Genomic DNA, 13,160 nt, shown 5'->3' on the forward strand with positions numbered 1-13,160 from the left:
TTGGATTCCTCACAGTTCTGTTCAAATGACCAAGTGCTTACCACGTTGCTCAGGTGGAGCTCTCTCTCCAGCTGGAAAATGCCAAAATAGACCTGCCATCTCTTCCCTCTTCCTTGTGAGGCCTCTGGGAGAAGGCAGCAGGAGACCACAAGTTTTAGCTTTATTTATTTTTTTCCCAGCTGACTTGTGATGGTGATTTTGAACCCATCAGGTTCTTACCAACAGCATGGTGTACATAAAGGGAATGGAATCTGATTTCCAGTGGGACAGCCAGCCACCATCCCATCATTCCTCAGAGATTCCCAGACATCTGTCCTTCCTCAGCTGCCCGTGAAACAGCACAACTTGTACACGTGTCTCTGAGACTGGAGCACGCTCTGCCCTCCAGCAGCAAGGCCAGGCCACACAATTTTCCCCTTAAAGAAGGCTCAGTAAGGATCCTAAGAGCTCCCATCAGTTCTTTTTGTTAAAAGAAAGTCTCATAACATGGAAGTTGCTCTCAAATACTGGAACAAACCAAAATTAAGGCTGTCCTGTGTTATTCTGACTCACCCATCCTGCAGCACTAATCAAGACTCATCTAATTACTCTCACAGTAGCTGGGGACAGATGAGTTCTCACAGCTCCAGCTGTGCTGAGGAAAAATCATAGCTCTTAAGGCTACTGCCCCTTGGTTCTGCTACTGGAATCTCAAGGGTGAGGGTACCAAAGTGCCCTGGTTAGCAGAGATGTACCAAGTTGGAGATCTGCAGCCTGACCTCTGAAGTCCTTCCTTTTCCTGTCCTTCATGGATGGGGCAATTCTGAGAATGAGGACCCAGCACTGAGCAAAGCCACAGGAGAAGGGCCATGTTTTGTGTTCAACAGATTACACAATGAATAGTGTGCGAGATGTGAATAGCTGGAAAAGAAAAAGATAACAACAAGAAGCCACTAACCAGAGCTCCATCTTTGTCACCAATGCCTCAGTTTTAGGGTGCTCCTCTCTCAGTACCTCCCCTGCAATTGCTGTATCAATGCAGAATTCCTGAGCAGCAGCTGCCCCACCTGCAATGGGAAAGGACAGAAACAATCCTGTCCAACATTTTAAGTGTCTCTTACAATGAGTTTACTCACAACTGCAGCAGGATCTCCACCCTGAATGGTAAAATCCAGGTTTTCTTACAGTACTAGTACATGTCAAAACAACAAATAGTTTCTCCAAACAACCCTACACCAGCACAGACTGGGAATTGGCCACAGGGATTTATTTATCCTGTATCTCTAACCCACTCAATGACTATAGATTGTGTGTGCTTGCTCCAGACTCCTCACTTTCCAGCAGGCTTGAAGAAACTCCATAACTTTTCTGCCCCCTTCTTTTTGCTCTTCCTTTAGAACCAAAATCTCTTGGCAACGCTCCTGATTTCTCCCTTTCTGATCATTGCAGACACCTGTTGCAAAGACACTAACAACACATTTAGAGGTTTGGATTTGCCAAGTCAGCTGAACACCAAGAGGTTTCACGCCTTTCTCCTGTTAAGACACAACTGCCATCTGGTTTCCATCAGAGGAAGGGTCACGCAGAGCTCTCTTGCTGCTGCTGCTGCAGGGAACAGCTTGTGAACATCTGTTCAGGTGCCTCCTGCACCAAGGCAGAGCTGCACCTGAGCCTGGACTGAGTTCCCTTGTGCACACCTCGTGTACAGCTCAGCTGGGCCCCACTGACTGTGCACTGAAGCAAGTGAGGCCTAAAAGGAAGTTGAAAAGAGGAAGGAAATGAGGAAATTTCATGAGAAAAGTATGTTAGATTCTGTAAGAAGATAGCAAGCCCCACTGCAGAGTCAATCAAACCTTTGCTAGTCCATCCACAATCTCAGTTTTCTGTCCAGACATTACCTGGACACTCATTCAGCTTTTAAAATTCCCAAAAATACAGATTCTAAAAAGAGGGACTGAGCACTTTTCCAAGTTCCAAGTGCTCTGCTTCCCCCACACCAACCTTCATGCTCTGCAGACCCACCAGAGCTCCAAATGTGAGCCTCCACCTCAAAATCAACAGGTTTTCTCAACTTGGCCAGTGATTTCCCAGGAGAACCACATGTTTATAAAGAGACTAAAGATAAAAGATGGAGCACACAGAGAGCTGCAGGCTCAGAGGTGAAGCTGCAGCCTGTAATCCCTCCTTTCCTCCTTTGGACAGGGAACCACTCAGGCTCATTCTTATAGAGCAAAGCAAGCTGGGGACTCTGTAAGCCTGTAAAACTTCAACTTAAACTCACAAAATGCAGTAAACAAGGTACCTTTAACCTGCAGACATTTCTTTCTCTTTCTGAACACGTGTTTGCTATTCAGACAACCAGTTGCTTTGAAATCAGCACCTGGAGAGCATTAAGAGGTGGTACCTGAATCATGGTTTATAAAGGAAGAGTAGCAGAATTTAATGGGAAGCTGTTTCACTTCCTAATACAGTTCACATTGTGAGGTACACCACTTTCCATTATGAAACTATAAAAATATACTCCCAGAGTCTGAAACAAGCTCAATAATTTACACTGATGATACAAATAGGATCAGGTGTTATCTAGGAAGACCTGTCCCAGTACTGCAAGCTTAGAGTTAAAAGATTGACTGGGGCAACTCAGGAGGGAGTGTGAGCTCTTCTTAGAGTTTCTCTTCTCTCCAGCTTTCTCTGCATCTTCAGAGTCTTTTACGCTCTCCCGTTCACTGAGGTCAGATGGGCTTTTTAAAGTGAATTTCTTGGTTTTCTTCAGTGAGTAGAATTCCCTCATCAGGTCTTCCACCTGCCACTGCTCGTCCTTGCGCTTCCTGCAGCAGTGCAGGGCAGCAGGATCGATGGGATGAGCCTCAGTGTTGAAGATGTACCCTCCAGCATCCAGGACACACTCCCCATATGGTGTAATCACCACGTCGAAGTCTGAGCCATCGTTGTGGATGAAGTTGTCTGGGTCAAAGAGCAGGTACAAGTATTTGATTGTTTCAGCCAAAAAGAAGGATTCCATGCGGTTATCCAGCCTGTGATCCCTCAAGTCTTTGATCTACAAGAGAAGAAATAGAGTGGATTACAATTATATCAAATTCAGTAAGTTATGAACTTGGGGGGGAAATAAAACCAGCTTGCAATTCATTTCAGTTAAAAAGCACAGCATGACATCAATTCACTCTGGATCTTATCACAGAAAGGGTTGGAAGGGACCTTAAAGACCATCTTGTTCCACTCCCTGCCATGGGCAGGGCCACCTCCCACCAGCCCAGGGTGCTCCAAGCCCTGTCCAACCTGGCCTTGGACACTTCCAGGGATGGGGCAGCCACAGCTGCTCTGGGCACCCTGTGCCAGGGCCTGCCCACCGTCACAGGGAAGGATTTCTTCCTAACATCTGAACTTGCCCTCTGTCAACTCACTCTGGGCAAGGAGAAGAGATTCCCATCTTTTCCCCTACTGCAGAAAAAAATTCATAAGGCTTTTACCTACTTTCCAAATCACAAGTCCCAATTCCCAATATATATAGTTATTTTTGTAAAATAGAGCTTCATAGTATGTTTGATATCCTCTATTAAATGACATTAGAGAAATCACTCCCTGCAGTTCTCGTGGGTTTGATCACATTTTCAAGGCATAGTGGGAAAGCAGAATAACACATAAACAAGGCAGGCAGAGATCCTCCATGTGAACCTTCCTGCTCAGGTGCAACACCTAGTAGGGATGCAGGAGGAGCTTCTGATGCTTTCCAATGGTTTGGGCTCTGGTGCAACAGTCCGTGACTGAATTTGGTCCACTGTGAGGGAAGTTACTACCAGAAACCTGACCAGATCAGCTTCACAGAGAAATACAAGGGGTCTGTTTGACAAAGAAGCCCTTTGCCCAAAGCGATCACTTAACTCACTGGCAAAACACAAAAGCTGATTTTTAGCAGCTATTTAGCTGATTTAGAAGACGATTTAACACTCACAGTTGCAAATCCACAGTCCACCTTGCTGATTTTCTCGATGGACTCCACTGCATCTCTTCCCAGTTCCAGGAGTGTGGGATCTCTCGTAGCACGATACAGATACATTGCACTCTCAATCAGCTCTGCAAAAACACCCCAGACACTTCCAAATACAAATATTACCAAACCACATACACAGGGGTGATGAGATAGACCTTAACTAATTAAAAAATCCTTTAGGATGATGAGATAAATAACCCAGTTACTGAATTTCCTCTGGCTCCAAGCACAGATTTGCTTTTCCTAAGGATGTGCTACAGAGAAATTCCCTCTAACCAGCCTGGATCAGCTCAGGTGAGTGACTAATGTTCCTTCCCACGTTCAGTGAGGGGGAGCAAGAGAGAAAAAGATTAAAACTCAGTTGTCAAAGGAAGAAAAGAAGTACTTCTAGAAAGGATTACAAATAAGAAATTCAATGTTCAAAATACAATTTTAAAAAATACTGTCTCTTGAAACAGGGGTATCCAAAACATAGGCACTGTGATGTGTTTACTTATTAATGTCTTTTTGGATGCTGTAATTAATTTGCAAGTTAATGCTGATGAGTATTTTTGGTAGATTTGTCCAGTGTGGATGTCACCTGAACACTCAGACCACAAGGAAATTAATTCTTCTCATGTACAAAGTTTTATTGACCTAATAAACAGGTTTGCTTTTTTTTATGTCAAAGTTGTAAAAAATCAGGAAAAAAAAGAGAGAATTTCATTGCAGTACCACAGACTCTCTTTCAAGTCTTGAGCTTTACTAGTGCAACTAAAATGAGTTCATTTCAGGAACTCAGGAGAACTGTAGTGGTCTATTCCATGCTCACTTTCACTTCCTAAATTTAAAGGACACAAGCACTCCCTTTAACATTTCACTTGACTGAAACATCCCATATCAGCCAATCTAACACTTAAATATGTCAAATCCTACATTATAAACCCAAATCATTAACAGGCCTCCTTTCTATAGTAACACGTTTTGCTTCCTTTAAAGGCAGCCCTGCCTTTGTGACTGATGGAAAACAAAATGTGTAGTTTTGACTGTGCAAACCCCTGGTGAAATCCATGCAGGAACTAAGTCAGAGCAAAACTGGGGAGGAACTTGTGGAGAGCAGGTGTTACCAACATTTGATCTCACCACCAGAGCAAAAGGAGGAGCCCATGCCCCTTTTGATTTCATTTCTCTTACCAGGCCTGAGTGGATATCCCTCTCTCTTGTCCACTGTGTAGCCCTGGGGAATGTTGTAGAACTCGGGCAGGCCCCCAAACTGCTTCCAGACAGTGTAATAGTTGAGGAAGGTCCGCATGGCATTATCTACATCCCCAATCAGGCTCTGAGAGAGAACAATTAGCAAAGCAACATGTGAGTGAAGAAGAAACAGCTCATAAATCGATGTAGTAACACTCCTGGGGGCAAAGCAGAGACAGTGACAGAAATGGGTGTTTCAGCAGGTCTGAATGGTATAAATAATATTGGGACATGATGCCTTAATAGGTAAGACTGAGGAGTTAGATGCTGCTTTTCTGTAGGAAAATAATATGAAATAATATGAAGTCTTCTTTATTTTTTTAAAGATTGTGTTTCTTCAGTCAAATATCTAGTCAATCAGACAGTTAAATGCCTCCCTCACATCCGATCCCGTCAGATCTTGGAAGCTCAGCAGGGTCAGCCCCGGATTAGTACTTGGATGGGAGACCTCCTGGGAAATGCCGGGTGCTGTAGGTTCTAGTCCTGAGGACTTCCCTGGCACCGTCCAAGCTCGCTCGGCCGTGGCAGATGAACCTCAGGATTTAAACGGTGGGGCCAGTTCTGCGCACGCTGAGCCTCACCTAAAATCCACTGCACAGGCTGGAAGGGGCACACCCACGTGGGGACAGCCCTGCCCAAATCTTCCTTCCCGAAGCAGCCGAGTCACACACACACACACACACACACACACACACACACACACAGACACAGACACACAGACACACAGACACACAGACACACACACACACAGACACACACACAGACACACAGACAGACACACACACACACACACACAGACACACACACAGACACACACACACACACACAGACACACACACAGACACACAGACACACACACAGACACACAGACACACACACACACACACACACAGACACACACACAGACACACACACACACACACACAGACACACACACAGACACACACACAGACACACAGACACACACACACAGACACACACACACAGACACACACACACACACACACACACACACACACACACACACACACAGACACACAGACACACAGACACACACACAGACACACACACAGACACACACACACACACACACACACACACACATCTAGTCAATCACAGCCCTCAGTCTATGTCAGTGGGGAAAACAATGTCTCAGTCCAAAGGGAGGAAGCAAAGCCCTCAGTGGGAAAACATTCACACAAACAAAGCATTTACTGAGGTGATGGAAAAAGAGGTGTGAATTTCTTTTTCCTCACATTCACACCTGGATTATGAGACCATTGTCAGTGGTGTTTGCTACAACAAAACCACCCTCCCACGATGCTGAATGGGAGGCTTTTTTTTCAGACTGTGGAGAAAATCAAGATCTGCTCTTCTACAGGCACGGGCTGCTGGAGATTTCACCAGAGATCAAGCCAAACTTTCACACAGATGAGGGTTATATTTTTAACTTTGATATTAAAGATTGATCGATGACAGATGAACAAAATTAACCATGTGCTACTGCTTTGACAGCTCTTACCTGCAGGCCTGGCCAATAGGCCTCCAGGGACTGAAACACAGGCATGGACACTGTTCCTTTGTACATCTGAACCCACAGGTACCAGTCATCAAACTTGGTGTAATTTTTGATAGCTTTGTTATATTCTATAAAGAAACACAGATAGGTAGGTAAGCCAACAAAAAAATAAAACTCTTTTTTAAGGATGGGAGTAGCCCCTTTTTCACTTGTCAAATGAATGAACTTCTCTGGGCATTCACTTTGGTGATTCTGTTATTACACTGTTCAAAAATACCACAGCAAAGGCTTCAGAACAGTCTGGAATGTACCTTGTTAGATCCTTCATCCTCTCCTTCCACAGTGCCTGTGAAGTGCAGCCAAGGAGGCCCTGCTGGGTCCCTTCCAAACCAAACACTCACCCAGAAACATGGACATCAGCTCCCTGTCCTGCAGGAGAATGGCTCCTTTAACCAGGTACTCAAAGTAGGAGTCCACTCCTGCCCCAATGCCAGCGTCCTGGGCCACCCACTTGGCAGTGATCACATCAATGTGGTTCCCAACCTGCAAGAAGTGAAGGCTGGAGTTAAAGGGCAAATAAAGCATTTCTACTAAAACAGAATTAAATCCCCACAGCACCCCCACACAAGAAACCCTTGACCTTTCTCCAGACCATTGTTTCACAGATTCAGTGACCATTCCAACTAGCAATTCCTCCACTCATTAGTCCTAATTTCAAACTTACAAAAAAGTACAGAAGGATGAAGAGGTGCAGATGCAAAGACAGAGACCAAGAATGTCAAAGGCACAAGAGCTGCCATGCTAATAATTAAACAGTCCTTCAAATCTGAGACTCTTCAGCCTATGAACAAACCCAGCTGATGCAGAAAAAAATACACAATCATGTCTTGCTTAGCAAACATGAAAAAAAAACCCCAGCTATTCCCTTTCTTGAATGAGGATTAGGGGTATAAACCAAAAATAAGCAAATCCCAAAGCAAATAAAAGCACAAACAAAACTCTTCATACAGCCTATGAATAAATCTGTTTCACTTCACATCTGCAACACCAAGATTCCATATAGGCTAAGAAAGCAGCAATATAAAAGACCAGGAGACAGTGAACACAGAGATAACACTTCCAGCTTTGGATGTTCCCAAACCACCAAAGATGTATAAGCTGGTAAGATCTTGGTGCACTTGCCATGCTCTTATTCTCCTCTGTGGGCCTTTGTCCCACCAGGCATCAGACAGACCTTTTATTTAGTCTGCTACAGCTGCAGATCAATGTTACAAAAGCTGCAGCACCCAGCAGGAGGGATTTGTGTCCCAACCACATCTGCCATGGGACAGAACAATGGGATAATGTTGGGCTGCAGCACGAAAGGGATGCTGCAGGTGTTCAGGAACAATGTCAAATATGAGACTTCATCCCAGTTGTGAGCACTGTGGTTATTTGTTTAGTTCTATCTCCTCTCTGTTTATGCTTTTTTACACTTAGCATTGCATCCACAAAACTACACAAAAACCAGGCCAGCACATTCCCAGTCCACTCCTCACTCACCAGCCCAATATCGGAGCGATTTTTCCACAGTGCCTTCAAGGCCTTCCTGGCAACATCCTCGAACACTGGGTCACCAGTGAGGTGGCTTAAAGTGGCAAATTCCACTATGAATGTCCCAATGCCAGCAGTGCAGGTCACTGGGGTCTCCCCAGGGTTTACTCCATGCAGCAGGTTCACTGTGCCATATGGCATCCCAGTTGGGGTCTGGAAAGCTGAAACACAGCGGGTTTGGGTCACACGAGTGTGCACTGTTATGCTTTACAGACTCTCAAGCAAACATGTGCTTCATATGCCACTGCACAGAGTCAAGAAGTGGGACTGGAACAATTGCAGGGATTTCAAAGAACAACATGAGAGGCAGAGTGTTCCTGGGAGGGGCAGCCCCAGGGAACACACAGTCCTGGGAAGGTACTGTGGGTCTCTCCCACCTTGCCAGCAGCTGAATGCAGCCCTACTTTTGTACAGCCAACACTGAGATTATGATCCCTCAGTGGCTGCCCTGAAGGGAAGTTCTGGCCAGGTGGGGGTTGGTCTCTTCTCCCAGGCACTCAGCAATAGGACAAGGGGGCACGATGGGCTCAAGCTCTGCCAGGGGAGGTTTAGGTTGGATATCAGGAAGAAATTCTTTGCAGAGAGAGTGCTCAGGCATTGGAATGGGCTGCCCATAGAGGGGGTGGATTCCCCATCCCTGGAGGTTTTTCAACTGAGCTTGGCTGTGGCACTGAGTGCCATGATCTGGTAAAGGGACTGGAGTTGGCCCAAGGGTTGGACTTGATGATCTCAGAGGTCTTTTCCAACCCAATGGATTCTATGAGTCTATGAAACAGTGCCATGCCATGAGGGAACACATCCCAGCTGCAGCCCAGAGAGGAAACAAGGCTACATCTTATTGTCTTTACAAGCTGCTGTTTCACAGCCTTTATTTATTATTTATATTAAATCTATTTCCCCTCAACCAGCCACAAACTGGTGTGTTAAGCACGTGTGACATGCACACACAGAGCCACATTTTCCCTGAAAACTAAACTTGCTTTGAGCTCAGAGAACACAGGACAGCTGACACATCAAGCTGTGCATCTTCATCAAAGCACAGGGACACAAAGCAGACAAGGGCTCACCTGGCAGCAGTTTCCAAGCTGCTTCCTCTGCCATCCTCAGGAGGGGCCCCGAGCAGGGCCATCCTGCCTCCACTTCCACACCAGCCTTCCTGGAGAGCAGGTGAGCAGAGAGGAGCCCCCCCACCACTGCAAGGGACAGCAGAACCCATTAAACAATGTGAGAGGAAGGTAATACAGCACCAGTTATATCCCTCATTATCAGAGGCATGGTTTGGAGGGAAGAAAAGTGACACGGCTCATCCTTACCAGCCTGATTCAAATGTCACAGAGGAAAAGTGGTTTGGTTTCTCCTGCAAGTTTGCAAAGGGCAGCAGATGGGTGTGGAGTGACAGCACAAGGGGTGATGGCTCCAGAGTGACAGAGGGTTAAATTGGATATTGGGAAAGAATTGTTTCCTGTGAGGGTGGGCAGGCCCTGGCACAGGTTGCCCAGAGAAGCTGTGGCTGCCCCATCCCTGGGAGTGTCCAAGGTCAGGCTGGACAGGGCTTGGAGCAACCTGGGCTGGTGGGAGGTGTCCCTGCCCATGGCAGGGGGTTGGAACAAGATGCTCTTTAAGGTCCTAAAATACTCTCAGATTCCATGACATATTTCTTCTATTATTTTAGAAGCATCAGATCCTACTTGCCCTACTCCACCTTCCCTGCCCTGAGGCCTATCAGAGTATATATAACATTATCCAACAGTGTCATGAACAGGGACCTCTAAGAGAGGAATTCTGCTTCATTTCTTCCAGAAAATTGAATGCTATGTATAAAGTTCTTAACTTTTTTGTAGAAAACTGACTAGGGCAGAGACACACATTTCTATGTGACTGACAGAGGCAGGGAGTTATTACTTATATTTAGCTATTACTTATATAGCTAATATAGCTATATTAGTTAATATTAGTTATTTTACAGGCTTGTCTGTAACAACCACCACAAACACAGTGAAATTCCATTGCTGTAAAACTGGCTCAGCAATATCTGACAGGAGAAACAACAAAAGCATAACTAAGTATTGTTCCCTGACTGTGTTTTCAGTTGGATGGCACTGAAATAATCAGGCTCTCAGTCAGGTACAAACCTCCAAAAGGCCTCTGTGATTTTCAAGAAAAAAAGGGCTAAAATTAGAAATCAATGATCTTTATTCTAAAAAAGTTGTGTAGAAGAATACAGGATATAATCTGTACTGTTTCAAAATGCAAAAAATGTTTATTCCAGAGCTCAAAACCTCACACCAGAATATTGAAACTGCCACGTGTACTTCTGTTTCTGTCGGGGCAGGAAGCACAGAGAGATGTGTAAAGACAAAAAGGTCTGTGTGGGATTTTTCTATCTGTTTACATGCCCTGTGACTCTGCACCCCAAATTCCCTCTGGCTACCACCTCACTCTGCCCCTGTGTGCAGTTCAGAGGGCCCTGCAGGAGGCAAAGCCACCACACAGCCCTCAGGAAAACCCACCTCACCTCGAATGTTCGTTTCAAAGACAGATGCATTGACATCAATATCGAAGTCCACCCCTTCCTGCAGCACATGGACAACTCTCTGGAACTCAGACACGTTCCCCAAGATCTGCAGGGGAGCAGGAGAAGAGGAAACCAGGCTTAGAGGAAACAACAGGGCAGGTGAGTGCTTGGGGCTGATTTGTGGAATCATTAACTACAGATAGTAATAACAAGGGGACTGAGAGTTTCATCAAATTTGCTGATGACACCAAGCTGGGAGGGAGTGTCGACCTGCTGGAAGGCAGGAGGGCTCTGCAGAGGGATCTGGATAGACTGGAGAGATGGGCTGATTCCCATGGGATGAAGTTCAACAAGGCCAAGTGCAGGTCCTGCCCTTTGGCCACCCCAACCCCCTGCAGCGCTCCAGGCTGGGCACAGAGTGGCTGGAGAGCAGCCAGGCAGAGGGACCTGGGGGGACTGAGGGACAGGAAGCTCAACAGGAGCCACCAGTGTGCCCAGGTGGCCAAGAAGGCCAATGGGATCCTGGCCTGGATCCAAACTAGCGTGGCCAGCAGGCCCAGGGCAGTGACCCTTCCCCTGGACTCTGCCTTGGGGAGGCCACACCTTGAGTGTTGTGTTCAGTTCTGGGCCCCTCAGTTGAGGCAAGAGATTGAGGGGCTGGAGCGGGGCCAGAGAAGAGCAACGAGGGTGGAGAAGGGACTGGAGCACAAGTGCTGTGGGGAGAGGCTGAGGGAGCTGGGGGTGTTCAGCCTGGAGAAGAGGAGGCTCAGAGGTGACCTCAGCACTGTCTGAAACTCCCTGAAGGGAAGTTCTGGCCAGGTGGGGGTTGGTCTCTTCTCCCAGGCACTCAGCAATAGGACAAGGGGGCACGATGGGCTCAAGCTCTGCCAGGGGAAACTGAGGTTGAAGATCAGAAAAAAATTCTTCACAGAGATTGCTCAGGCATTGGAATGGGCTGCCCAGAGAGGGGGTGGATTCCCCATCCCTGGAGGTTTTTCAAGTGAGCTTGGCTGTGGCACTGATTGCCATGATCTGGTAAAGGGACTGGAGTTGGACCAAGGGTTGGACTTGATGATCTCGGAGGTCTTTTCCAACCCAATCCATTCTATGATTCTATGATCTTGTTTAAAATGCTTCCTTAACACTCTTTAGGACTTTATTGCAGAGTTAGAAGGGATGGGGAGCTCTGACCACCTCCCTCCCAGGGCTGATGTAAAGCACAACACAAAGCTCCGGGTCAATGAGTAACTGCCACGTACAGCCCAGGTGTGCTCTCAGTTGGCTCTGTGGCCCTGAGGGCACAGTGTGGGCGCTGCAGGTGCTCAGGAACATTGTCAAACATGACACTTCGGCCCAGTTACGAGCACTGGGGTTATTTAGCTAATTCTATCTCCTGTTGATGCTTTTCTACACTTAGCATTGCATCCACAAAACTACTCACTAGCAGGGTGTCCAGCGCGTCGATGAGCGTGAGGGAGAAGCTGTGGAGGAGAGAAGCGAGGTCAGACCCGGGGGGAAACACGCCCATCCCCATCCCCATCCCCACGGCGGGGACAGCCCTCACCTGCCCCACGTGTCCTGCCCGTCGCACGTCAGCGGCCGCAGCTCGTCGTAGGGGAAGGCTCTCTCCAGGTAGTGATCGTAGGCGTGGTAGAACATGGCCCGAACGCGCTCCCTGCGGCACAGGCACAGCGCGCTCAGCCCCGGCCCGGCCCGGCCCGGCCCCGCCCGCCCCGCACTCACCGGTAGGAAGCGACGTCCAGCCCGCGGGCGGCCACGCCGGGGCTCGCCGGGAGCCGCAGCGCCCACAGGCACAGCAGGGCGCCGAGGGAGCGCAGCATGGCCGGGCCGGGGCCACGCAGGACCCGCAGCATCCCCGGGACCGCACCGGGAACCGCACCGGGAGCGCTCCCGGTCCCCCCGCCCCGCGCCGCCACCGCCCCGCGACTGGCCCCGCCCCGCCGCGCCCACCAGCCAATGGAAGCGCCCTCCGTCTGTTCTGGCCCCGCCTCTCTCCTTCCGACAGCCAATGAAAGCGGCTTTCCCATCTTAGCCACGCCTCTGCCCGCCCGCCAGCCAATGGGAGCATCTTCCTCATGTCCTCGCCCCGCCTAGTCAAGCCCGTCAGCCAATGGAAGCGCTCCCTCCCTGTTTTCGCCACGCTTCTCCCCACCCGCCAGCCAATGGGAGCGATCCCCTCCTCCCCTCGCCCCGCCCCGCCGCGCCCGTCAGCCAATGGGAGCGATCCCCTCCTCTCTTCGCCCCGCCCTGCCGCGCCCGTCAGCCAATGGGAGCGATCCCCTCCTCTCTTC

At 48.2% G+C, this 13,160-nt stretch overlaps 1 protein-coding gene across 1 annotated transcript; it reads right to left on the reverse strand.

The window, feature by feature from the left end:
• Positions 1-2,282: 2,282 nt before the first annotated feature.
• Positions 2,283-12,782, reverse strand: EDEM2 (ER degradation enhancing alpha-mannosidase like protein 2). Its single transcript, XM_071573107.1, has 11 exons — positions 12,592-12,782; positions 12,413-12,523; positions 12,290-12,329; positions 10,849-10,954; positions 9,401-9,526; positions 8,283-8,494; positions 7,142-7,283; positions 6,744-6,868; positions 5,162-5,306; positions 3,950-4,071; positions 2,283-3,037 (listed from the first exon to the last, which is right to left on the reverse strand). Exons 1-11 carry the CDS (start codon positions 12,720-12,722, stop codon positions 2,552-2,554), a joined length of 1,746 nt encoding a protein of 581 aa, XP_071429208.1. The 5' UTR covers positions 12,723-12,782; the 3' UTR covers positions 2,283-2,551.
• Positions 12,783-13,160: the final 378 nt, after the last annotated feature.

The sequence above is a fragment of the Pithys albifrons genome, chromosome 18, assembly GCF_047495875.1.
Source record: "Pithys albifrons albifrons isolate INPA30051 chromosome 18, PitAlb_v1, whole genome shotgun sequence".
NCBI lineage: Eukaryota > Metazoa > Chordata > Aves > Passeriformes > Thamnophilidae > Pithys > Pithys albifrons.

What these genes read in the sequence shown, in the direction of transcription:
- EDEM2 (XM_071573107.1), bottom strand. Translation starts at nt 12,722, where the DNA reads ATGCTGCGGGTCCTGCGTGGCCCCGGCCCGGCCATGCTGCGCTCCCTC. An exon ending in CCTATTGGCCAGGCCTGCAG is followed by an intron (nt 5,307 to 6,743) that starts GTAAGAGCTGTC and finishes GTTCTCTCTCAG; the next exon opens with AGCCTGATTGGGGATGTAGA. An exon ending in GGGATATCCACTCAGGCCTG is followed by an intron (nt 4,072 to 5,161) that starts GTAAGAGAAATG and finishes GTGTTTTTGCAG; the next exon opens with AGCTGATTGAGAGTGCAATG.